Source organism: Triturus cristatus, chromosome 2_1 (genome assembly GCF_964204655.1).
Source record: "Triturus cristatus chromosome 2_1, aTriCri1.1, whole genome shotgun sequence".
Taxonomy (NCBI): domain Eukaryota; kingdom Metazoa; phylum Chordata; class Amphibia; order Caudata; family Salamandridae; genus Triturus; species Triturus cristatus.
The window spans coordinates 969,122,477-969,147,459 of NC_140581.1; the positions used below are offsets into that span (position 1 = coordinate 969,122,477).

General features: G+C 42.6%; 1 protein-coding gene across 1 annotated transcript in view; it reads right to left on the reverse strand.

The window, feature by feature from the left end:
• Positions 1–24,983, reverse strand: part of FREM1 (FRAS1 related extracellular matrix 1) — a 578,635-nt gene that overhangs the window by 494,153 nt on the left and 59,499 nt on the right. The window contains exon 2 of the mRNA XM_085633804.1: positions 872–1,395. Coding sequence (XP_085489930.1) covers positions 872–1,156 — 285 coding nt within the window. The 5' untranslated portion in view covers positions 1,157–1,395. The remainder of the gene's footprint in view (positions 1–871; positions 1,396–24,983) is intronic.

Below are 24,983 nucleotides of genomic sequence, written 5' to 3' on the forward strand. Positions count from 1 at the left end.
TCCAATTTACTTTCCAGCTTAGCGCTGGAAAAAACATGAAAGTAACACGTAGCAGCAATATTTGCATTACTTAGCGCCAAGGGGGTATACCATGGGTGGCGCACGGCAATTCACATGCAACCACCCAGGTATTCTGACACTAAAATTTACTAAATAAATTAGACAGGGTTTAGCGTCAGAAAACTGCATCCTTTTGAAATAGGTGCAACAAAGGAAAAAAGCTTTAATTTCTCATTCCTTTTGTGATTTTGAGTGTGTGTGCTGCACTGTACAGCAAACATACAAGGTGGGGAAAGTTTTAAAGTTAGTTTGAGCGTAGTATTTTGTACTAGAAGGGTACCCTTCCAGTACAAAACCATGCTAGACTCACGGAGACACCCTGGCACTATGGTGCAAAGGTGTCTCCGTGGCGCACAGCAGCTGATTTCAGCGCCGGCGCTAGGGAAAGGGTAAGAGAAGCATATTTCTGTAAACATGGCGCTCTCCTCCTCTCTCGTTTCACGCAGCGCAGCATTTGCAGCTACAGCACTGCCTAAGTGGTAAATCTGGCCCTACATACACCAGGGTCATAGCAAGTGCAAACAGGTGCAACCTTACAGGCACTTATGCATGCCACATTCTGCATATGAGGAACCTCGACACATTTCTGCCGCCCTGACTGTAAATATGCCGTTTGTGTTAGTGAAGAATTTTGCAACAATTCCATTATACAAAAGCCACAACTACTGTATTTTATCAAACCGTGTCCCTTTCCATAAGTTAAATGATTACACGACTGGAAAACGTGAGGGAAAGAAGCCTGTCGTCATTGGTACGCATATTATCGAAAGACTTATGCCACAGAGTGCTAATAGACAGAAATCCACCTTACCTGGGGTGACAGTTTCCCGACTCGCTGCGTTATCGGTTCATTCATCACAACCTCCACTTTGCATGCATCCTTCTCGCGTGGAATAGAAAACTCCAGATCTTCACGGGACAGGACCGCCGACTGTCCCTTCATCACCCTGATCCCGCGGTTAACTTTAACAAACGATTGGTTAGAGTGCGGCAGCACAAGAAAACAACACAACAAAAGCAGAAGCAGCTGGACGTTCCCAAAGGGCTTCATGTTTTTTAGGCAATCCAGTGGTTTCTCCCAAGAGGGACACATCATTTCAGAAGAGCGAGTCTTTCTTTCTCTTCCTTGAACTGCGTCAACACATCATCCAATGGCGGCCACTGGTCCGTCACAGGCTGCGTGGGTTCAGGTAGAGGCACGCGCCCCTTTCCTTGGAACTTGAATAAGGGGCCCTTTCAGAGAGACGTTCTGCGTTAATAAAACTCGTTGATCAGTCCTGACAACGCCATATGTAATAACGTGCTTCAGAGTCCTTCAAAAAATGTCTTGGAATGCTGAAAAAACAGAAGCACACAGAACCAGGCATCATTAGAGAAATTAGACTCGACAGAGCAATCTTTCACCCATTGCCCAATGTCAACGAACTGAACTCAAAGTCATATGACCTCTCATATAAATGCAACATGTACATGATTTATTTCTGTTTTGTACAAAAATATTAAACGACTTAACTCATACACCCCTCATCAAAAGTAATTAACAATGCATTTGTATGCAAAGGATTATATTTCCCTCTGTGACTATCAAAGTGTTGCATACATGTCTAGGTGAAGGAACAGAGAGCCTAGTGCATACATGTCAAATCTGCAAAAATAATCTAATGCAAAACGCACTAATAGGTTAAGCAACCCCTTTAGTAAATCCTTTGAAATGTTACAGGTATTTTATCTTCTTAAAATCAGTTAAGGCTGTCGACTTTTTGTGGACACTTAAAGAAGTTCAGCTTTGTCACAAAGTCAGCAGACAGATGGAACAACCATACTTCCTGTGCATATGTCTACACATAATGGCCTACGTGAATAGCCATGTTATGATATTTTATTACAAGGACTCCTGTTATTAATGTTTGCCTCATCAGCGCCCTCCACTATAAGTATGTTCTTGTTAAAGTGACATTAGCACCCTTTAATTCAATCACTGGAAGAAGGAAAGTGTTCACAGCTGGTTCCAGTTTCCTTGTTCAATAGGCCGCAAGTAATGGAGACTTTGTCCTCTGTGGTATGGCCGTAAACACTTGATTTTTCAAGTCAAGTCACCCAAGTGATTCGATTTCACCTTGCCATCAACTTCTTTATATCCTGTGAGTATCCTTAAAGATACTCACATTCCAAATGTCCATTTTAGTCTCAAAGTACTATCACTTTGTTTCTTTAGCAAAAGCCAGTTTTATCTTTGGTTTTTGGTGTGCCTTCAAGTAGTTTAATTTATTTAGGTATCCAATAGTTATTTGCACCTTTCTCGTTTTTGCATCCTATACGTATAAAACTGTACATCTCTCCACATTTCGAGTTCTTTCCTCATTCCTTCAATAGCATTAAATGAACAGTAAAGACTTTGACGGCAAACGTAGAGGAAGAAATGATTTGAAGGGCCATAATTAGAAAACAAATGTGGCAAGATCCGAAATCATTGTTCAGATCACAAAATATTTTTGACTTGCACTACTTTTTGTTCTCGGTGGTAAATTAGAGCTTCAAGTACCATATTACGAAAACAGGATCCTGAACGTGATAATGAGTTACAATATCGTTTGCGCTCATATGTTATGTTGCACTTTGCTGGGGTGTTGATGTGTTTTGTACTTTTTTTGCTGGTGTGATTTGTGCTTGATTACTGCAATGTGACTTTATTGTGTTGTACTGTGGTTGTTGTGTTGGATTTTGCTTTTACTTTTGATGTGTTGTTAGTTGTGATGTGCTCTGTTATGTTTAATTTTATTGTTATACGTCTGTTATTATGTTATATTCAGTTGCTTACTTTAAATATATCAACAAATGATGCTATATTTCCAGACAAAAGCAGCACATTTCTTGGAGGTTCTTGTGACAAGCAACCATTTACCACTGTCTAAGGTGGTACAATAGTGCTGCTACGACTCCTCAACCAAGACACAAATCAGTACAAAACAATGGCAGCAACTGCATCTTAATTTAGGACCCCAATGCTCAATTGTTAGATACACATTCACTGCTACATGAAATGATCCAAACATTTCTGGCGTAATCAGTGTAACGCCATTTGAAAAGGGAGAAGTAGTAGACATTTGAATGCTGAAATTAAATAATTGTGAAATTAAGAGGTCGAGGTCAATTAATGCAAATAGATATAGAATTAATATTACATAATTTCAAAATTGTAGCTCACAATTTAGCAGTTTCTATTTTGTATCTTTCGTCTCATTATTTGTATGATTACAGTCAGTGTTTACCCCCCTCAATCAGTAGTACAAAAATTGATATTCTTTCTTGTTAATTGTTTTATATATTTCACTGTCAGTCTTCTAATTCTGATAAAATGGCTCAGGCGTTTTAAGGAATGTTTCACTTTTTATTATTCAAGTCTAAAAATTTCAAAACTTAAGGTGGATATATGTCAGAACCATGCAGGCATTTTTCCGCATCCCTTTACAACATGATCTGAACCACAAACACGTCTTTACAACGCGTTCCTTTACCACGCAAGTTATCAAAATGACTTGTCGTAGGTAAAGCGCTGGAGTTGTATAATTTACTATTCTAACTCCAGTCTGTGCAACAGTAGGGAAAGTGTTGAACTTAAAAGTCCAACATCAATCCAATAACGCTTCCCTCAAGGCAAGTCATTGTAACGATGTGTGGGGTTAAGGAACGTGTTGTAAAGAAGCGTTCATGGTTTGGACCATTAGGTTCGAGCCGTGGCGTAAAGGTTGTTTCCCCCCGAGGTTCTTATCTTTTTCATTTTATTAGCCAAAAAGATGCACTTTTCAGCATTCAGTAGACCAACCCTGGTTCATTGAACATTCTGCATTATACCATCTTAGCATTCAAGTTAATTCCAATAAAACGAATGAGAATCCAAATGTTTTATACGTTGTTACAAATTTTCAGCAGATTTCAAATGCATGCAACTCTAATCCCTTGGTTTAGTCCAATGAATGGTTAAATATCAGTTCAAGACCATCAACAATTATCAAGAACTCAGAAAAGCAAAAGGACCTGGCATTTACCAAAAGCATGATCCAAATAATCCTCAGACTAGAACCCTGATTGGCTGTGGCATGCAGCCTAAGAACCTATCCTCACATCTTTTTAGCTCACCACCCCATGAGTAAAATTGCACCAAGTCTGGAGCACACATTTCAGGCCTAACACATGGCACCAAAACTCAACATTAATAGATAAGATTTCAACCTATAAGCTTCCCCATCCATATACTAAAGAAGTGGTAGATATTCACATGTCTTACTGGAAAATGCTTTGTTTCCTCACCATTGATACAGCAGTGCTATAAAATGCTGCACAGTTTTTGATAGGCCCATCTCTTCTGGAAGCTTGCTTCACATATTTTGCTATAAGACTGTAAGGTCTGTGAGGGTGATTCACAAAAATGTCTAAAACCATGTTTTCATAAATTCTTTTGAGTGAGGCATGTTACCATGAAGAAGAAAATCTGGCCAATAATCACATTTTCTACAGTAGAGGGGGCTGGGGACACCTTAATGCGAGGTGCCTGAACTGCCCTTCATGCAACCTTGAGTCGTGTAGGCCAGAATTATACGCTTGCTGAGCCATCTAAACCCATAAACCTCCACCTCCCAGTTCAAAGTGTATAGCTAGTATTTTCCTGGATGGTTCTTCCTACACTGCAGGTGGTTTTAGACACCACTTGGCCGTTCTGCAGAAATCATGCACCCTGTTTGGTAACAACTGGATGTTATCACAGTCTGTTTGGATATATTATGAACTATATGGTAGTATTACCCTTTAAATGGCTACAGTCACAGTCCCCATCACACCCCAGGCTAAGAGGGATATGAAAGAAGGGGAAAAGCAGGTATCAAAAAGTAACTGGGTGATTCAACTATAAATTTTGTTTGCGAGATAGAACATTGACCTGCTCCTCACAAATCCTCCTCTGAAGTATATTCCAGCACATTCTAGACAGGTTTTCCACTTGATCCACCTAGAGAGATTTAAGGTGAGAAGGACATTACGGGGCCTATTCACAAAGGGAAATTTACACATGAGTAAACCTACACATATAAATTAACGTTTTCGCTTTGCGGTAAATGTACTACTTTGTCCAATTCACCATTTCAGGGTGTACATTTACTCCAAAATGTAGACTTACATGTCTCCATCCCCTGAAAAAAGGGTCCAGAGTCAAATTCAAATTTACAAGTAAAAAGTTACTACTTGTAAGTTTTCACACGTACAGAGAAATCTCTACCACCTTGGTCAAGATCTCTGCCACCATGATGATCTCTGTCACTGTGCTGGAAATCTCCCACAGGTAAAGAAATGGGAATAAGATGAAAGTTTATTAACAAAAACAATGATTTTATTCATTTTATTGTAAACTATAACAGTGTCATTTTTATTATTTATTATTCACAGCTCTGCAAAGGAGCACACCATAAGGCCCTTTGTGGGCTAATTTAAATCTATTTCCATGCATGGTGGTGCCCTGTTATGTATGTCTATGGGTTGTCAACCTGATGAGACCCTAATTATTTGCCAAAGGGTCGAAACGTCGTCGACAAATGTAAAAAGACAGATTGTTTCTTTGAATTGTGATACAATAATTGATTGTGTTGTGTCCGGAATTGCACCAAATGAAAAAACTGCTGTCTTTCGTTGTAAAGCAACCAATACACCGGATCTGTTCACACATGCACCTTACCTTCTTGTTTCCAAACTCAGTGTTGGTTTGTCTTTTCACCTCGGGCTCACTCACTTTCCTTAAGAAACACTCACATCTATATGTTCAAAGCTACTATTCATTGCTTTAATAAACTCGGTTCGGCTGAACCGCAGTTGTTCCTTAAAAAATACTGGCATGGCTGATTCTTTCTTCTTTTTTCTATTCATGAGTAGAATTGTTGTCATTTCAAAAAGTTTTTTATAAGATTGATTCTGTACAGGAAAGTCTGTGAACCAATACTTGTTTCCTAAAATGAGTTACATGTGAACATTTGCCAAGGTAGCCTTGATTCCCCTGTTCGCATGGACATACGGGGTGCTCTTGTTCTTTTATAAATGAAAACAATATTGTGACATTGTGGGACCATTTTGATAGACTGTGACTGTCGCTATTTAAAATACATCCCTCATTCTCACTGTCCTGTTTTTATAGTTTTTGACTTTCTGACATTGTCCCTAATACACTCCATTGCTTATTTCCCAATAGTGGCTTAAGTGTAACATGTAGGCAGTTTTACCCTTCTGTGGGTATATTTATCCATTCACAAACTTAATTAACTTGTATACTTTTGAATGTTTGTAGAGAATGATTAGACTATGCAGTCTTCCTTTTCTTGAACAATTTTTATACAAAAGGAAATCAGATGAACTTGGTATTTCTGATTTGAATGAAATAAGACCAGTGCGCATTGGCAGCTCCTCCGCTAAGGCGGAGGAGCGTCGCCCCACTGCTGCTGTGCAGCAGTAAAAGAAAGGAAAAATAAAATGATAATAACGCAATGCTATTATAATTTAATTCTTTCCTGCAGCATGAAGGCGGGGCTGCTCTTCTGACAGAGCAAGGGAGGAGTGGTGGGCACACTAAATGCACATGATGCTGTGACCTGCCCTCTCGGGTCGGCTAAACCGTCATGCGCACTTTAGGATGTTCTCCATGAAGGCTGCATTATAGCCTACATCGAGAACATTCCCAGGCCCCCAGTTCCCGTCTGAGCGCCGAACCACAGTGCTCAGACCAATCTCAATGTTGCATTGCAGCATTGTGATTGGCTCAGGGGAGCTTGGCTGCTTCCTGTTTGGCAGAGGAGAGAAGACGTGGGACAGAGCGGTGAGGATGTAAGTGAATTTTTTTGTTTTTTACAATTATACCTCCTTACCCCCTCGTCCCCGGCCCCACCACCCCAGATCCATGCTGGCCGCCAACACAACATGCTCACAGAATTGTGTACTGTGGCATGATGCAAAGCAATGGGAGCACTCACTATGAGCAGGTAGAATGGAAAATGTTGCTTACCTGTACACAGCTTGTGTTGTACGCGTACATGCTGTGCACTATCATGCCACCTAACAGTGGGTTCGGACTTTCAGATGCTGTGTACTTCAGCTTTTCAGGTATAGGTTTTAGGAATGATTTGTGATCATGTATCCAAAACCTACAATGCAGCAACACACAGGCTCTAGTTTAGATTGTTATTTTTGTATCCATCAGAGTATTTCTGCTCGTACACGTGAAGTAAAATATGAAAGCTTGATAAAGCCTATTGTCAAGTACAGCGTAGTTATCAACCACCGGGAGTTGGGAAGAGCTTGTAAATCTAGGACACAACAATCCTTAAACAGTTGGTTACAGGTAAGTCATTTTACATTTGCAACATGCGTTTAGTAAATCTTATGTAGCGCAGCTAATACAAAACAGTGCCCATTCTCCTTAAGGCTGAGGTGAAGGATAAGTAGTAGTAGTTGTAGTAAATAATGTTTCTGTCTTTTAAATATTTATATTGTAAAACCATGACAGCCCCTTTTATAAACATTGAATGTCCATGTGAAATGTTTGTGAGTTGTCTCTGTGCGTGCACACAAACCTCAATACAACGTACCAGACAGCTGGCTGTATGCCATTGTAAGAAATGGTAAGATCAAGACGTGTTTGTACACATGAGACCAACAGATGTTAAGTTTGGACCAGTCTATATAGTACATGAATGATTGCTTCACATCTAGGTTCAGATTTACTAAGGGCTTGCATAGCCTTGAGTCATGCAAGGTGGCGCAAGGCAATGCATGCCCTTAATCAGATTTACTATGCCATGCAAAGCAACCTTACGTGGCTCTGCATCGCATAGTAAATCTAGAGTAAATCAAGGCAGCGCAAGTTGCTACCTTGCATTATTTTGCATTGGGAAGGTGTTCTATGGTTTTTGGTGCATTCCAGGATTTACTAACACAAGTAAATCTGAGAATGTATCAAAATGCTACGGCTTCCCAGGTGAGGCATAATGAGCAGAAATGTCATGATTTCCTCTTCTGCAGCACACAAAGAAAGAAGAAAATGCCTCTGAGGATTGTTTTTGTGCAGGAAGATGCCCCTTCCTACACAAAAACAATCCTGCCTGATACGCAGGCACACTTGACCCATGGCGCAGGTGAGCCTGCGTTGGGGCTAGGCTGTACTCGGTGCACAGAAGAAGAGAAGGAATGCACCATATGCTAGTAGATATGTCACATTGCTGCACTCTCCTTTTGACACAGCACGGTGCAGCAAGTTGTCTTGCAGGGTTGCATTGCGTTGAGTCAAATCTTTCCCTTGGTGATTGTAGGTGGTATGAAAAACGTAAGCCCTGTTGACACCAAACACTATTTTTGTGGGGGCCTATATTTCTTTAAGGGATCCAAAGAGCATAATTCAACAACTTTTCAAACAAACAAAAACAAATAAATATGACACATAACCCAGATAAATGTTAGTGCTCACAGCATGTATTCAGTTCAAAGTACACTCAACAATCTATGTACATGTCAATGATTGGTTGCTTCAATATGTGCAAAGGTGTGACAAAAGTGCTCGTGCTGAGTTACTTGTGAAACAAGGAAGGTGACTGAAGGTAAAAATGCAGAGAAAATCAAACACAGTGCACAAGCCGCCTGTTAGCCATCTGCCAATACAAATGTGATCCAACTAGGAGATTGACTTAGCAGTCCCAGGGTGGAATAAGCTTGTGTGTAGACCATTAAAGAGGGCTAGTGATTGCAACTCTCCTTCTGCTCTTCTTGAAGGGTTTTGAGAGAATGCTGGAAGTTTAATAATATGAATGAGGGGACTATGAAAGTGAGACGACCATTGGAAGGAATCGTGGATGTGTGCTGAAGACCACTTTCACTGTACACCTGAATGAATGGTTCTTCCACTAAGAGCACTTGGAATTCACTAACTCTGTTTAAGGAAGTAATAGTGACCAGGAATGAAGTTTCCATATTAACACATCTACTTATCAGGAATGTCGTTGCTAAAAAGGTGGACCTATACATCTGGTTAGGACAATGGCTAGATGTCATATAGGCACACAGTGAAATCTAGGCAGGTTAACCCTACTTAACCCTTCCATGAAGGCTACAGTGACTGTAAATTACCAAACACAAGTCAACTGTCTATTTTGCAATGTAAGCAGGCACCTCTGATAAATTTGTCTGAACTGAAGTGTAGGCTTGCATGACAGAGATCAAGAAAATACTGCACTATATTTGATGGAGATTTTGCAGGTGGAGCTACAGAGAAACATACAGAGCAATGAACAATGTGTTTCGACTTTTCCTCAGAGTAGACCCATGTTGTCAGATGGTGCGCTTCTGTAAGACTGCACATGCATTCTGAAGGTAAGTTAAGTGTTCCACATTCTAACACCCCAGGAGCCCAATCTTTAGCCTCAGTTACTCTGGGATGGAATAATACATTTGACTGTTGCTCATTGGCATTTCATACAACTAAGAATACACAAACTGATTTGCCCATGTTACTGTGAATAGAATCATGGTCTTGGGTGCTTGCCGCATGTTTTTCACAACTGCTGGGATCAGTGTGAGAGGCAGAAAAGCATATATGCAAATGCAGATATAAAGGTTTAGACCTTTTTAGTTTTGGACTGTGGTGAACAGATCTAGGTCTGTTATGCCAAACCGGTTGAATATGAGTTCTCAATTGAGTTCCTGCTCTTGTGTATTCTGATTGCGGACTCTTGCCAGGAGATGAATGTGCTGTTTGGGAGCCCAGTGCAACGTATTTTATGCAGGTTGTGAAATTAGGGAATAAGACCTCCATGTTTATGAATGTAGTTCATGACTATTGAATTTTCTGTGGTTATCAGAATATTCTTCCCCTGTAAGAGTTTCTGGTAGAATGTCAGGGCTAGAAATGCCTCTTTCCGTTTAAACATATTGATGAGAAGTAGTTGCTTCACACTGAATGATTTGTCCTGAGTGGTGCATTGGGATTGAATTGAAGTATCCATGATGAGAGTGATGTGAGACTGGGCTCTGCAGAGTGCCACCCTATTGTGAACTTTAGTGTGTTCCATGATAGCAGCATGTGTTTGACATGAGGCTTGACCTGAGGCAACAATAACACTAGATGCTCCCAGTCCTCAGTTGTTGAGCCCCTTGGCTCTCCAAACTCTTGAAAGGAATCAATCTGCACATGCGCTTGGGACTAACTCCATGTATGATGCCAGGATCTAGCATGTTCATGGCCATTCTCACTGTCTGCCTGCGACATCTGGAAAAGTGGAATCAGTCTCTGCATTGTCTGTGCTCTTATTAGGTTTGAGAATGTTGCGCTACCAGGGTGTTGATTGTTGTGCCCAGATCATTTTAGATCTGATTGGGGTGTAGATGGGGCCGTTTGACATTGATGGAGTACCCTAACAGATGAAAATGGGTCATTATTTCATTCATGTTAGACATGCATTGCTGATCTGCTTTCCCGTTTACCATCCAATCATCCAGAGAAGGGCGTGCATGAACTCTCCGGTGGTGGAGGTGATCTACAGAGCAAGACACTTAGTAAACACTCGCAGTGCACTTTTTATGCTGAAAAGTAAAACTGTGAACTAATAATAGTATGCACCTACCAAGAACCAAAGGTTTTGGTAATAAGTGTGCAGAATCAGGGCATCCTTTAGGTCAAGGGCTGCTAGAAAGTCAGATTTTCTCAAGAGCGGAACTACCTTCTGTGTTGTCATCTTCTTGAAACGGATCGTTTGAAGGTAAGTGTTCATGAGTCACAAATCCAGAATGGAACACAGAGCCCCATCCTTTTTTGGTATCAGGAAGTACATTAAGTCCACCCCCTGATGTCTCTGAGGGAGGGACACTGCCACCAGTGCCCCTTCCCTCAGTAGAGCATGAATCTCTTTCTTTAAACAATGGAACTAGCTCTTTGTTGGAGGTAGGCATGTGAACTCTACAGATAAACCATGCTCTACCATGGAGGAAACTCACTTGACCACTGTGATGTTCCAGAGTTCAACTGCTGCACTTTGCCTCCCTTGTGTTATATTCGAACGATTTTCATTGGTTTGACTTTATCTATCATTCCTTGTATCTGCCGGAATTATGCTGCAGGTACTCTTTGGTTATATTCTCTGATTTTGTTTGGTAGTACACTATCGCGTGCATTCATCATCATTTCATTCATTATTATTCCTTTCATTCTCTGTATTCATTTTTAATGGTTTGTTTTTCAGTAATTCTCTGAACTCATTGTGAATCCAAGAGTCTTTATTGGACCTCAAGGCATTTCCTCTTTGACTACTTCATCTCATTATATTTGTAAGCAGCCTTTTTACCGCTTTGGTTATTTTTCCTGTTTCTATCCCTGTAATAAAGGAATACGACTGTTTTTTATTCCATTTTCCCTTATTCTTTGACTTCATATTTCTGCATTACATGTATTATAGTATGCCCTTGAACTTTTTCTCTTTTTTTCATTACATATAGGGAGTACTTTTATTGGCCCTAGGTCCTGGCTGGACCATATTTATTTATTCATTTCCACGACAACCATTTATGTACGTTTTTTATTCATCATGATATTCATTGGGCAATCATTGGCCTCTTTACCTCATTCTCCTCTCTCTCTCTCTTTTCTTGTTTTATATTGAGCTTCTATATATTTTTCTGCTTTTCATATCCTCACTCTGCTCTATGTTCGGTTATCACTGGTATTATTTTGGAGATTTTAGCACTTTTCCTATCTTTATTCACAATTGCACACATCTTTCGGTTCCTTCTCTCTCACTTGGTATTCCAAGTAAAGGGCGATCTTGACAGCACTTCATCACCTTTAGAACAAAAACTTGTGAAGGATCTCAGTGTTTGTAAGATAAACATACATTTAAAAAAAATTGTATATTTTTGTCTGCTTATAAGACATTTTTGTATATTTATAGGATACAAAAGATTGTGGCTCTCCTGATGAAGACGCTCTGCTAGCGTCGAAACGCGCGTTGAGAACATCTCAGCCTCAGCCACTTTGTTTGCTTTTTTGTATTTGTATCTGCTGTCTATTGCACTGTATATGCGATCTGTTTCATTATATGTATTGTATTGTCTATTTTGTTTGATATCTGTTGAATCATATATTTCAATGTAGAATTGCTTATTATCAATATATATTTTTGTGCAATCTACAAACATAAAAAATTAAATATAATTTTTTATCAATATTATGTACACTGTGTTTCCTTCTGCAATATTGAAAATGTCTAATGTATTACATAGCTGTTTATTTCTGACTGCCTAGGTGTTTAAGTTCATATTTGTTATTTACCCTGCCCAAGGAGTTCTGTAGTCCCTGCAGGGGGTCCCTTTTTTCTTGCATAATGTTCCAGAAGTATCCATAGCTTTATAGGGGACCTGAAACCCAGCAAGCAATGCAGCTAAGAATGAGATCTGGCAGGACATCACTATGCATTGTAGTGCAGTGGGTGTTCACAACTGAAGAGCCAGGGAGCAGTATTAAAGCAGGGGTCTACAACAGGTAGATTGTAAGCTGCTGGTAGCTCGCCTGTGCCCTGGGAGTTGCTCGTGCCCGGCATCTAAATATTAAGGCTTTATTCTGAGCTTCGGCATTTATTTATTATCCCTTCACTGTCGTTTTAGGCTTGTTATCAATGCTTGCCCGCTGCCAACCAAACCAGCTGCTCAAATTGGATGAACTGAGCTTAGCTGAGGTGGGGCAGGCAGAAGGAAATGACGTTCCTGAACTCTAACACAATCAAGAACTGCGCCACCTGCCTTCTCCTGGCTGGCACTGCGCTCTATTTCTGCTTTTTCATCCTGCGTGGAGCGGAGTTACAGATCGGTGAGCGAGTCCCTGGCATATTCAGTATAAGCATATTTGCAAATTAAAGTTAACGTGGCTCAGTGCATGCAAGGCCCTTTGATTTTAACTTCTGGGTGTACTGCGCTTTATACCGCACTTTGGGGCAGATTTACAAGCCCCTTGTGCCACTTTTGCGTCACTTTTCCCATGTTAAAAGTAACGCAAAAGTAGCGCAAGAGGCTTGTAAATCTGCCCCTTTATTTCTGCCTTCAATAGTAAAGCGTGGTGGCAGCTAACGTTAAAATCAAAGGGCCTTGCATGCACTGAGCCACTTTCACTGACTACACCATGCTTTATATCTGCGTTCGCATAGTAGTCAGTGAAACCAGCTCAGTGCATGCAAGGTCCTTTGATTATACCTTCGGCAGGCACCCTGCTTTATATCTGCCTTTCAGATAGAAGTTACTCGCTGCCCTTTCTCGAAGAGATATTTTCAATGGTTCCTTTGCAGGACTAGAGGCCTCCAATTCCCTTTCTGGTTTTTGAGTGCTTGCCACCGAGAAGTAAAGCTGTGTGCCCCTTATGAAGTGGAGCCCCAAACGACGTCCAGTAGAAGCTGCTCCTGTGTTCCTGTCACTGATTTTGCTACCTCTGATGTAAGGGGTCACAAAGGCAGTGCCAGGGGAAGTAAGGGGAAATCCGGGGATCGCAACTGCGACCCCTGGTGACCCCTAAATGACATCCATGGAGTAGGGAGGGGTTAAATGTAAATTGATACTTGTATAGCACACTACTCATCCGCAAGGGTCTCAAGGCGCTTGTACGAATACCGCTGTGGAACCCATCCTGGCTTTCCCTGTGAGGTGTCCACTCCTGGGCACCCCTAAGGTGGAGACCAGGCATCCTTAGCGTTGTGGGGGCCGTTGTGGAGATTAAGCAAGCTATTGCCCAGAGTTGCAGAGTGGGACTCCATGATTGGAATAGGCACCGAGGTGAGAATTGTCAGGTCCGGGGAATTTTGAGCCCAAGACCCGCCAAGGGGGGAATTGAACCCTGGTCCCGGGCCAGACCTCTGCAGCAGGGTCTGCCGCTCTAACCATTGAGCCACACCCACCCACAAATGAGTAAGCCCAAACATGCCAACATTTTAGAAGAGGAAATCAGGAAATTAAAAAAAATAATCAGGAGAATGTATTTCTTCCACCGACTTCTATTGAGGGTGACAACTTAATCGGGTCTATTGTCATGTATGGGACTTGCAAGTGTGCTGCTGCAAGGTCGGATATCAGAAAAGCAAATATTTTTTTTACTCACCTGTCAGGAGCACGGAGAAAGCGCTAAAGCAGGCAGAGAGAGCGTGACAAAAATGTTGTGCCTGGCCTGCGGGAGAAGGTTACTGGCAGTGCACACTCTGAGTCACACAAGACCAGTCCCTGTTGGAAGAAGCCAGTCAAAGAATCGAATTTTTGCATGCAGGAATCAGGAGGTGGGAGACTAGCTCTGAAATCGGTAGTCTCCTGCCTGAATCAGGAGGGTTGGCATGTATGTAAGCCCATCGCTACACAAACTGTATTTCTATGGATACTAAAGCCACAAATGAGCCAAAACAGTCTAAAATATACTCTAGCTCAGAGCTAGAGTAAGTCTAGCACCACACAGACAACCACTGGTAATGCAACACAATTGCCATAGAAAATGAAGGAGGCAGGGATTAAAAATAAAAGCATATAGGAAATAATGTTAAATTAAATTAACTTATTTTAACTTTTAAAAATATAAATACATTTAATTTAAGCAAGTGCCTAATTGCCTGGCTGCTCACTAAATAGTAAAAAATCTTTGCTATTTACGCAGTGGCTGGCAAAATAGTACATAATCTCTGCTGTTTAGCCATCCATTTACTAAATAATTGAGATGATGTACAATTTGACCAGCATCTGGATAAATAGTGCAAAGGAGGTCTTTATTTAGCTGGCCATAAAGAAAAATGGGACTACAGGCAATGGTAGTGTGGTGGTCGTCTTGTAATGTTTACAGATGAAAAAAACATAAAATCATAGTAGAAATGAAACAGAAGTTCAGGATATGGCACGCAGATATTTTGCGCTTCAGTAGGGGAATGTTTGGCTGACAGCAAAGAATACTGAATATGGTTTTAAAGCATGTTACATAAATGTTTTATACACTCATGAGATTACATAATTTTTTTAAATGTTGATAATTCTCCTTTTGATTAATTTTGACGGCTGGGCTCGTTTTGGGCGTCTTATGGAGGGCCTTGTGCTAGCTTTAGGCTTCTATTTAAGGGGATTGTGCATGCTTCATACTTCAAATCTGGCAACACAGCAGCAGGCAACAAGCAGCAGCAAATGGGGAATACTGGCAGATAGGTGGTATCTGGGCCCAAGAGGAAGGGGCATGTATTGTAGGTAACTGGTGTTTGGGGACACAGTGCTTTGAGGCACTTGCAGGAGGTAAACTGGGTGAGACACTGTAATGGGGCTTATGGGGAATGTACAAGTGAAAGCAGGAGACAGGTAAGTAATGCATCTGGGTAATTAACAGGAATTCACTCTGCTGCCTGTGAATAAACACACTTTTTCTTACCATTCACCCAGCAGGGTCGGTTTAGGGCATTGATGCTTATTGATTCCATGTCGTGAGCAGCCCCTTCAGCCACACTGACATTTTAGTTTCCTGCATAATGCATCTTGGGAATGATAGTTTTGATTTGTAACATGTTTAGCAGTGTCCTGTCTCTACTGGTCTTTCATATCTGTACTTGACATTGCTGTCTCAGCAAAAGAAATTTGGAAGCTAAAAAAAAAGTCTGTGTGAGAGGATTAGAGGCGGTACTCGACTAAAGTCATTGTGCAGGGGGCAGTGTGGAAAGAAGCAGTATGACGTAGAGGATAAAAATTAGGAGAATAAGGGCCCAGAGGCGGACCACAAGGAGGGGTAGGATGATCAGAGCCACGAGAACCAGGACAAAAAGAAACAGCCCAGGGAGACCTAATCTGTGAGGACCAGGGTTACCAATGCCAGAGGAGACCAGGAACAAATAGACGATGAGGAACAGGACAATGAAAAACAGTACTAGGGGTACCAGGACCAGGGTGAAAGGATCAGGAGAGGCATGAGGTTGTGCAACAAAGGGATCTTGACCCCATGGAGAAGAGCCCAAAGGAACAGAAGGACCAGAGGTAGAAGGAACAGAAGCTCCTGGACTATAACGACAAGGAGGGCTATGAGGGCATGTGTGCACCGACCAGGACCAGAGGGATGTGGACAACCAGAGCCAGGAGTAGCAGGCACAAGTAGACAGGTCAAAGAGGACCAGTACCAGGAAACTAATGGAGAGAAGGACCAGAGACAGAATGGCAAAGACTACAGAGATTAGATCAAGGAGGACAAAGGAGCCAGGCGTAAAAGGACCAGGAGACCACAACCACAAAGAACCAGGGCTAGCAGAACCAGGACACCATAGATCAGGATGACCAGGGAGTTATAAAGGATAAGAAAGTCTAGGTCCAGTGGGACCAGGATCAGAAGGTCCTGGAGTGTCAAACTGAGTGGGATCCTAAACCATGGTGACAAGAACTACATGAACCAGGGTGACCCACAACACAGGAACTAGGAGGATGAGTGCCAGGGGGATGAGGAGGACCAGACCCAATAGGACTATCATTAGGAGGACTATGAAAGAGGGGCCCATGGTAAGATGGACAAAATAATGCAGAAATTACAACCCAGGAAACCAGGAGGACTTTAAGAAGCAGGATGGGGTAGGAAGACCGGAGACTAGGAAGGGCTAGGGAAACCAAGGCCAGTGGAACTAGCATCAGAAGACCTGTTACATTAGGGCCAGACAAAAGAGCACCAGAAATAAGACCAGAACTAACATGTAAGAGGTGACCAGTATCAGAAGCTAGCTAAACCAAGGGAGCCGGACCAAGAGGACGGGTGGACGAGATTTTGGACGAGGAGGATGAAAAGGTCCAGGACCAAGAGCCTGTAAAACAGGAGACCCAGGATCCAAATAACTAGGGGCAGGAGTATATGGGAATGACGACCAGTCAAACCAGGAGTTGCAGGGCCAGGAAGTTCTTAGAGTAGCATGACCGGAAGTCAAGAAACATTAGAACTAGGAAAGGCTAGGATGATCTGTGACAGGGCAAGTTATTGCAGAGCCATGCGGGCAAGGAGCAGGAGGATGAGGCCTGGAGAATAAGGACCAGATTGAAGAGGACTAACAAGATTGGGACCAGAAAGGCACTGGCCAGTATCTAAAGGATACTTGGATAAGCAGGATAGGGATTAGGAAGACTGAGGGGGCGGTATCAAGGGCACCCAGAGGACCTGAGCAAGAGGAGTAGGTAAACAAAACGGATCATGACCAGGAGGCCCAGAAACAGTGCTAAGAGAGTCATAAACATCAGGACCTAGGGGACCAGGACTCAGATTGCCAAGTGGGCAGAGCAATCATTACAAGTATCAGGACCAGGGTGAGAAGGACCTGAGGTAAGAAGGCCAGCTGGCACCTGTTAGACCAAGTGTAATGAACAGAGATGTGCAGGAGGACCAGGTCCAAAATGACTAGGCTCAGGAGGACCGGACAAGAAGAACCTGGATCAAGAGGACCTGGAAAAATGACTGTAGTGCTAGTAGGAATAAATGGACAAGTAACAGATGCAGAAGAACAAGGACAATCCAAACCAGAAGGACAAAGAGTAAGAGTGCCAGGACACAAGAAGCAAGATAAACCAGGACCTGCAGTACCAGGGCTAAGAGGCTGACGGTGTGAAGAACCAGGACAAGGTGACCGACGACCAACGGGACCATAACGGAACAGGGCCAGATGGGTCAAGACTGGGGGAACCGGGAAGGACTATGATGGTCAATAGGCAATGTTTTTTATAACAAGCACAATATAACAAGAAGACCAGGGATGGCCAGGGCCAAAGAGACCAAGACTAAGATAGCAGGAGGGTCAGGTCAAGAAGAACTAGGTCCAGGAGAACCCAAACTATAAGGAACAGGACCAAGAGGATCAGGGACAATAGGCACAGAATTTTGAGAAGAATAAGGATTATGAAAAACAAGAATACTATGACATGGCCAGGAGAGCAAGGTATGTGAGACCAGGGACAACGTCAACCAGAGTCAGAAAGAAATGTTCTAAGAGGACAAGGAAACAAAGGACTATGGGGACCAGGAAGATCAGGGCAAAGAGAATCATGACCTTGAGTACCAGGACGAGGAGGACCAAGGTGAGGAGGAAAAGGAGGATCAGGACCAGGGACATCAGGATCGGGATGGTCGCAGCCTGGAGATCCTGTTCACAGGGCTCAAAACAGAATGGCCAGGAAGATGAGCAATGGGAATGCCTGGTCCAGACGGACCAAATAAAGCAGAACCATGATATGTTTGTGTAGGAGCATGAGGAAAAGCAGCAGGAAGACCAGGGCCAAGAAGATCAGGACCAGATCCAGGATAATGGTGCCAGAGGCCAAAATAAGCAAGGGAGACAAGGGAGTCAATACTAAGGATACCAGGAGGACAAGAGCAAGGAGGGTTAGAAGTTATAAAGTGGTGCAGAAAGACCAGGACCTGCGGGTAACAGAACCAGGTTGAGGAAGATCTGGAGGATCAGAACAGCCAGAGACAGGAAAATTAAGGTGTCTGGACCTGGCTGTCCCAGAGAATCAGGACCAAAATGACGAGGCTCAGAAGTACCCAAACAAAGAGAACCACAACCATAAGGTCCCAGACCATTGGGTGCGGTGCCAGAAGGACAGTGAGGATAAGGCACAGGGCCAGGAGGGCAAGGATGATCCAAAGCAGCAAGACAAGATCTAAGACGGTCAGGACACAAGAGGCCAGGTAGACTGAGGAGACCAGCAGGAAATGGAACTGCTATACTGGAAATCAATTGAGCAGGGTGAGAAGGATCAGAAGGACCAGGTAAAATGGATGAGGGCCAAGAGGATCGTGAAAGAAAGGAAAGAACTGGGAGAAGGGGACCTGAAAGGACCAAGATGGCCAGAAGGACCAGAACCAAGAGGATTAGGCACACAAAGACCCAAACAAGTACGGCCAGAAAACAAAATGATCAAGTCTAGTGGGCACAAAACCAGGAAGAGAACACAGACTGTGAGAACCAGAAATAGAATGAGCATTGCTAGACAAACCAGACTGAGAGTGAGGAAGACTAGGAGAAAAGACCTGAAGACTATAGAGGAGATGTGTAGGCAACCTGAGCCAATAGGACAAGATTTAGGAGGATCAGGGTAATGAGGACCAGGGGGATCACAACCAAGGTGAACAGGAAGCTCAATTCGCAGTGGTCCCGAGTGTCAGGACCTGACATACCAGGAGAAGCAGGACAAGGAGGAAATAGAGGACCACGACAAGGAAGGTCAGGATCCCAGGAGCAATGATGACCAAGCTGGGTGGCTAGAATGGCTAAGAAAAACATGACCTGAATAAGGAAGATCAGGATGAAGTGGACAAGTTAGTCCAAGATGACAATGAGCAGAAGGACCAGGGCCAAGTGTTTCATGACAATTTGGAGGAGGAGCTGGAGAACTAGTCAGGTAAGGAGTAGGGGGACAAGTGCCATTAAGACCAGGGGCCAAATGTGGGAGTATTGGGTAGGTGATAAGGATCAGCATAAGGAGCAGGAACAGGGCTAGGAGAGCCAGAGAGGAGGGACCAAGACCAAAGGTTCCAAGGGGAGCAGGAAGAATGGGAACTGGGTTATGCAGACCAAGCTGGTAAGGATCAGGGGAACCAGGACAACAAAGCCATGAGGACCAATGGGTTCAGACCAGGGCCAAAATGACCAGGCCCAGCCCAAGAGGACCTAATAAGGAGGACCAGGATCAGGATGTCCCAAATTAGGAAGACTTGGAGTGCCAGTCCTAGGAGTACCAGAACAGCAAGAACAGGTGGATAAGGACCCAGCAGACCAGCAGCATCAGGACGAGGATCAGTAAAACCAGGACCAAAAGGCCCAGGGAGGGCTAATACAAATAGGAGCCAGGAGCAGGGCCAGGAAGACCATGGTGAGGAAGGATTACAACCAGAACCCAACAGATTCAAGAAACCAGTACCAGGGTGACCAGAACTAGTTAGACCAGGGCCAGGATGAACATCGGGAGAACTAAAAGAACCCAGAAAAGGAGGAATTGGACCAGAACTAGGAGTAGGACCAATGCTTAAAGGCACAGGAGGACCTGGTACTAGGGATGAAAACCTCGTCCAGGAGAACACATACATGAGGCTAGGTCACAAGTATTAGGATATCCCTTTTGTAAGTGGTTCTTTTTCATGCTTCTCATACTGCCAAACACTAGAAACCCCCCTTTTCAGCCCACATGTAGAAAGTAGTAAGTATTTGCTGAAAAATCAGAGCATGCAAAGTGAATAAAAAGCGAGGACAGTTACAATCTGACATCTGAGTGTAGAAGACGCAGACTGATTCTTACAGTAGTCTGAGGATAGATCTGCGGTTATAGGCTGAAACTTGTCAGAGTTGGGTGAAAATTAGTGTGGTCTGTGAAGGATGGCAGAAAGAGTTAGAGAACCTCAGATGGTTGAAGTCAGGTAAATAGGTGATGGCTAACAAAGAGGTCAAATGGTTATGGTAATCAGCAAAGGGAAGCTCAAGATCATAAGAAGGCTCTGATCAGCAGAAGAGGGGGTGATGGAAGTTCCAGAAAGATAGTCTTGAATGGCCCAAAGAGGGATTCTGGGTGACCCCAGATCCTTGCACTGACATTCCATGTGTGTGTATGTGAGATGGTTATGTAGCAAGGGGCAGATTTCGTGTGAAGTCACGCAACTCAAAGCAGCAAGACAACTTGCTGTGCTACCTTGTGTGACAGGAAGAGAGCCGAAATGCATCATATCTACTAAGGTATGGCATATTTTTGCTCTCTCCTGTGCTGGTGCACAGTGTACTGCCTGGAGCCAACACAGGTACCCTTGCACAATGGTATAAAGGTGCCTGCATTATGATTAGGAAAGTTTTTATGCAGGAAGGAGTACCTTCATGCACAAACACAATCCTTTGAGGCATTTTTCTCTTTCTATGTGTGCAGCAGAAAATAGCATACATAGAACGATGAAGCAACGAGGAGCAATACATATATTTCTCCTTGTTACGCCTCACTTGGGAGGGTTTACCATTTTGACGCAATCCGAGGTTTACTCACCTTAATAAATTTGGGATTGTGCCAAAATCCATGGGTGTATGCATGAGAACGCCCATGCTCCACCCATGGAACACCTTCTCAATACAGGGTAACGCAAGGCAATGATTGGCGCTGCCCTGCTTCACTCTGGATTTACTAAGCCACGCAGAGCCACACAAGGTGGCTTTGTGTGACTTAGTAAATCCTATTTATGGGCATGTGTTTCCTTGCTTTGCCGTGCTTGATTCAAGGGAAATGAAAGTCCTTAGTAAATCTGGCCCTAAGTGCTTAGAAATACGACTCCTTCCGCTCGGGATTGCTCTACCAGAGTCCTCCCAGCTGGAGGATCGACTCCTCGATGACTACCTTAAGGATAAGGCGATCTCATTGACATATCAAAAACTGCTCTATAATTTGCCCGAGACCCTACAGAAAGTCCGGACAAAGTGGGAGGAGAATGTGGGAACTTTTACTGATGGAGGCGTCATCTATGGTGGGACTGCCCGAAAACACATGAATATTGGGGCAAGGTTTCTTCATGTATGCTTACGGTGTGTGGAAAGCAGATGGAGAAGACACCTCAATGGTGTTTATTAAATGTTTGGAATAGGACAGACCTAACAGCGGAGGAAAAAAATCTGGGTTACACTGGGCTTTACAGTGGCGAAGCGCAACATTGCAAGGAAATGGAGGGCAGATGTGGCATCAACCTTGAGAGACTGGAAAATTGATATGGACAGGTGTATGCAGGCCAAATGGGTGGTTTATGAGAGTAGAGGGTGCCCACACAAATGGACCAGGGTATGAATAAAAGTGGAATTTGGCGAGAGGTTCACTTTGTCCGCCAATATAGAGGAATGAGATTACAACATAATGTAACCATCCATTGTAAATTGATTATTGTGACGGGAGAGGATCTATATGCTATGAGACCAAAAATAATAATCCTGTGTTATAAGTGTCTTGCTACCTTGAATATGTACCAATACACAATTTGATTTATATTTAGTACTTGACGTGCCTGCATCAATAAAAAGCGTTATAAAAAAATACAACTCCTTGTGTGATGAGAGTCTTAGTGCATCGACCACTGGGATGCATTTTTCATGAGATGATGGAGAGTAGATTCAGCTTACCTACACAGTGGGAGTGTATTGACTGCATCGCTGTGGTTAGAGGGTGGAGACCCAGAACTGAAGTGAAGGAGAATGGAGGAAAGGTTATCCAAAAATATTCTGTGAGGTTCTTTTTAGCACAGGGCTTCTGATTACTTCTTCCTGAGTAATGACATAGGGTAGATCATAGAAGCAAGGGGCAGGTCATAGTTTTCTCTTGTCAAAGGTGAGAACGTTTCTAAGCAGGGTTGCCTTTTTGTCTGTGCTTGCTGACTACTCAGAGAGGCTGATGACAGCCACAAACAGAGATCAAATGTTTCTTTGTGTCGCTGTTTTGGATTCTGCTACATGGAGCCAACGCTATTGCTACTGCTGTGAGAGCCATCGCCTAGCAGAAAGGTTGTGTCTGAGCAACAGCCAGAAAATGATATTTGAAAGATAAATACTCCAACTCAGCTCTGAGACCTCAATAGTGGATCCACATCCCCTGTCTAGAAAATGAGTATTAAAGTGGAACTGTGAAGTTATCTATCAGAAGGCCACAAGAATGGAGGTAACAAAATGTCTCTGTTTATTCAAATTCTTATTTCTTACAATATTTGTAATAAAGTCAGCGAATACACATCTCTGTGAGTTTCTTTTTTCTGTGTCTTTGATGCCTATATGTCTTTCTTTTATTTAATGGAAAAAATATATTCATATTTCAATTACATTAAGTTCAAATATTTATAGTCCCATTCCTTTGTTTGTGGCTTCTCAACAGAATGCATCCTTTAATGGCCCAACGAAGTACGGTCTGGTGAAGGAAGTACTTTTTTTTACTGTCTACTCTATTTAGAGTAAAACCTGTCTGTAAGGGATAAAAAAAAAATAATGAACCCGCGACCAGCATGTGGGACCACTAGTTGTTTTGTTTTTCAAAAACAAATGTCCTGCATTGTGAGTCTGTTTTTGAAAAAGTTTGCAAGCAAACCATCATGTTTGACAGTACTGTCCTTCAAATGTTTCATGCATGGACAGGAACTGCCATGACAGCAGTTCCTGTCAATGTAGAGGTATGTCCACAAGGCCAGCGAACAACTCTAAATTTGGTGGGAGGAGGTTCCTCAGGATGATGGAGGTATTGTCCTCCACCTTCTGCCGAAGTTAACTCCGTCCTCAAAACTCAAAAGCAGGCCCATGGTTCTTCTTACTTCTGTAATGAGTTTAGAATGAAGCCTCTCAATTATACTGTGTTGGTCACTTCAAAAGGGGATCTATGCCATTGTTTCGATTTTGATAAAATCACCCTAAATATCAGATGGCTATATGTCACTGGGATAGAACATTTCCATTTCTGATTTTTGCTTTTACAAATCACTGTTTTCAGTTATTTTAGCCTTTACTTGAAATGAACCAAAATTAATATTTCCAGAAAGCACTGATTTGCTGTACAACAAGAGGTGGTCTCATAACATTGAGTCTTATGATATTCCTATATCTGGCCCTTATACATTCCCTTGGCTTTGTTAGTAAGAGTGAGTATACAGCTTTAGAAGAGTAAACAGCTTTAACTAGTCTTGCAAAGGTTCTAATCATCTTTATCATTATTCACATCTGCAGGTGAATGTAAAGGAGGCGGAACATTTCTGGAGCATGAAACAGCGCCATAAAGGGCCTTCCAACTCTCTATCTCTTGGCCCATGGTGTAATGGAGTGGCATTCTGTGCCATGTCTGTCAAACGAATATGAAAACATTCAAACATTTGGGTTATTTAGACCTATAAGTTAGTGCCTGCATCTCAGCCAGTTTTAGTACTAAGCGCCTCATGTCGCGAAATAACAGAGTGACCACAACAGTACTTATCCTTATTTATAGAACCCTTTTTATGAGTTTGAAATTACTTTAGACTAGTAAAAGGACTTTTGTGATTGTTTCTGAATTGCAAATAGTAGGGTTCATAAAAGGGGTATCTACTTCCCCTTTCCAATTCGTAAAGAATTTGTTGATAGTTTATAACTGCAATTGGTGTTGCAAACCATAGAGGAGCTAACTACTCCCGAGTTAGGGTGGTAACTAAATTGCAAAGGGTGAAGGGTCCCCTTAGGACAAGATTTTAGCAGCCTCAGGGCAGGTGAGAGATGTCTTCCAAAAATTGCAGAATTGCTACTATGTAAACAGCGACTTGGTAAATAGTCATGTTTTTTGGCTATTTGCATGGCTGCCGTTCAACTAGTGCAGAATCTCGACCGTTTAACCAGCAGCTGGGTAAATAGTGATGTTTTTCTGCAATTTGCATGACTTCCCTACCTGAACGGCTCAGAATATCTACTGTTCAGCCAGCAGCCGGGTAAATATTTAAGTGTTCCTGCTATTCGCACAGCTGCTGGACGAACAGTGCAGAATCTCTTCTATTCAACAAGATGCCATCTAAACAGTAAAGTATTTCTGCTATGTGGATTGTTGTCAGCCGCACAGTGCAGAATCCCTACTGTGCAGCCAGTGGGTAGGTAAATAGTGGTGTTTTTCTGCTATTTTCACAGCTGCAAGTTGGACAAAATCTCTACTATTTAGTCAAAAGCCAAGTAAATATTTATATTTTCTTGCTATGTGTATGGCTACCAGCCGGAAAGTGCAGAATGTCTACTATTTAACCAGTAGCCAGGTAAATAGGGAAGGTTTTGTGCTATTTGCACAGCCGCCAGCTGAACAGTTCAGAATCACTACTGTTTAGCGAGTGGCCAAGTAAATAGTGAAGTTTTTCTGCTATTTACATTGCTGCTAGCTGATCA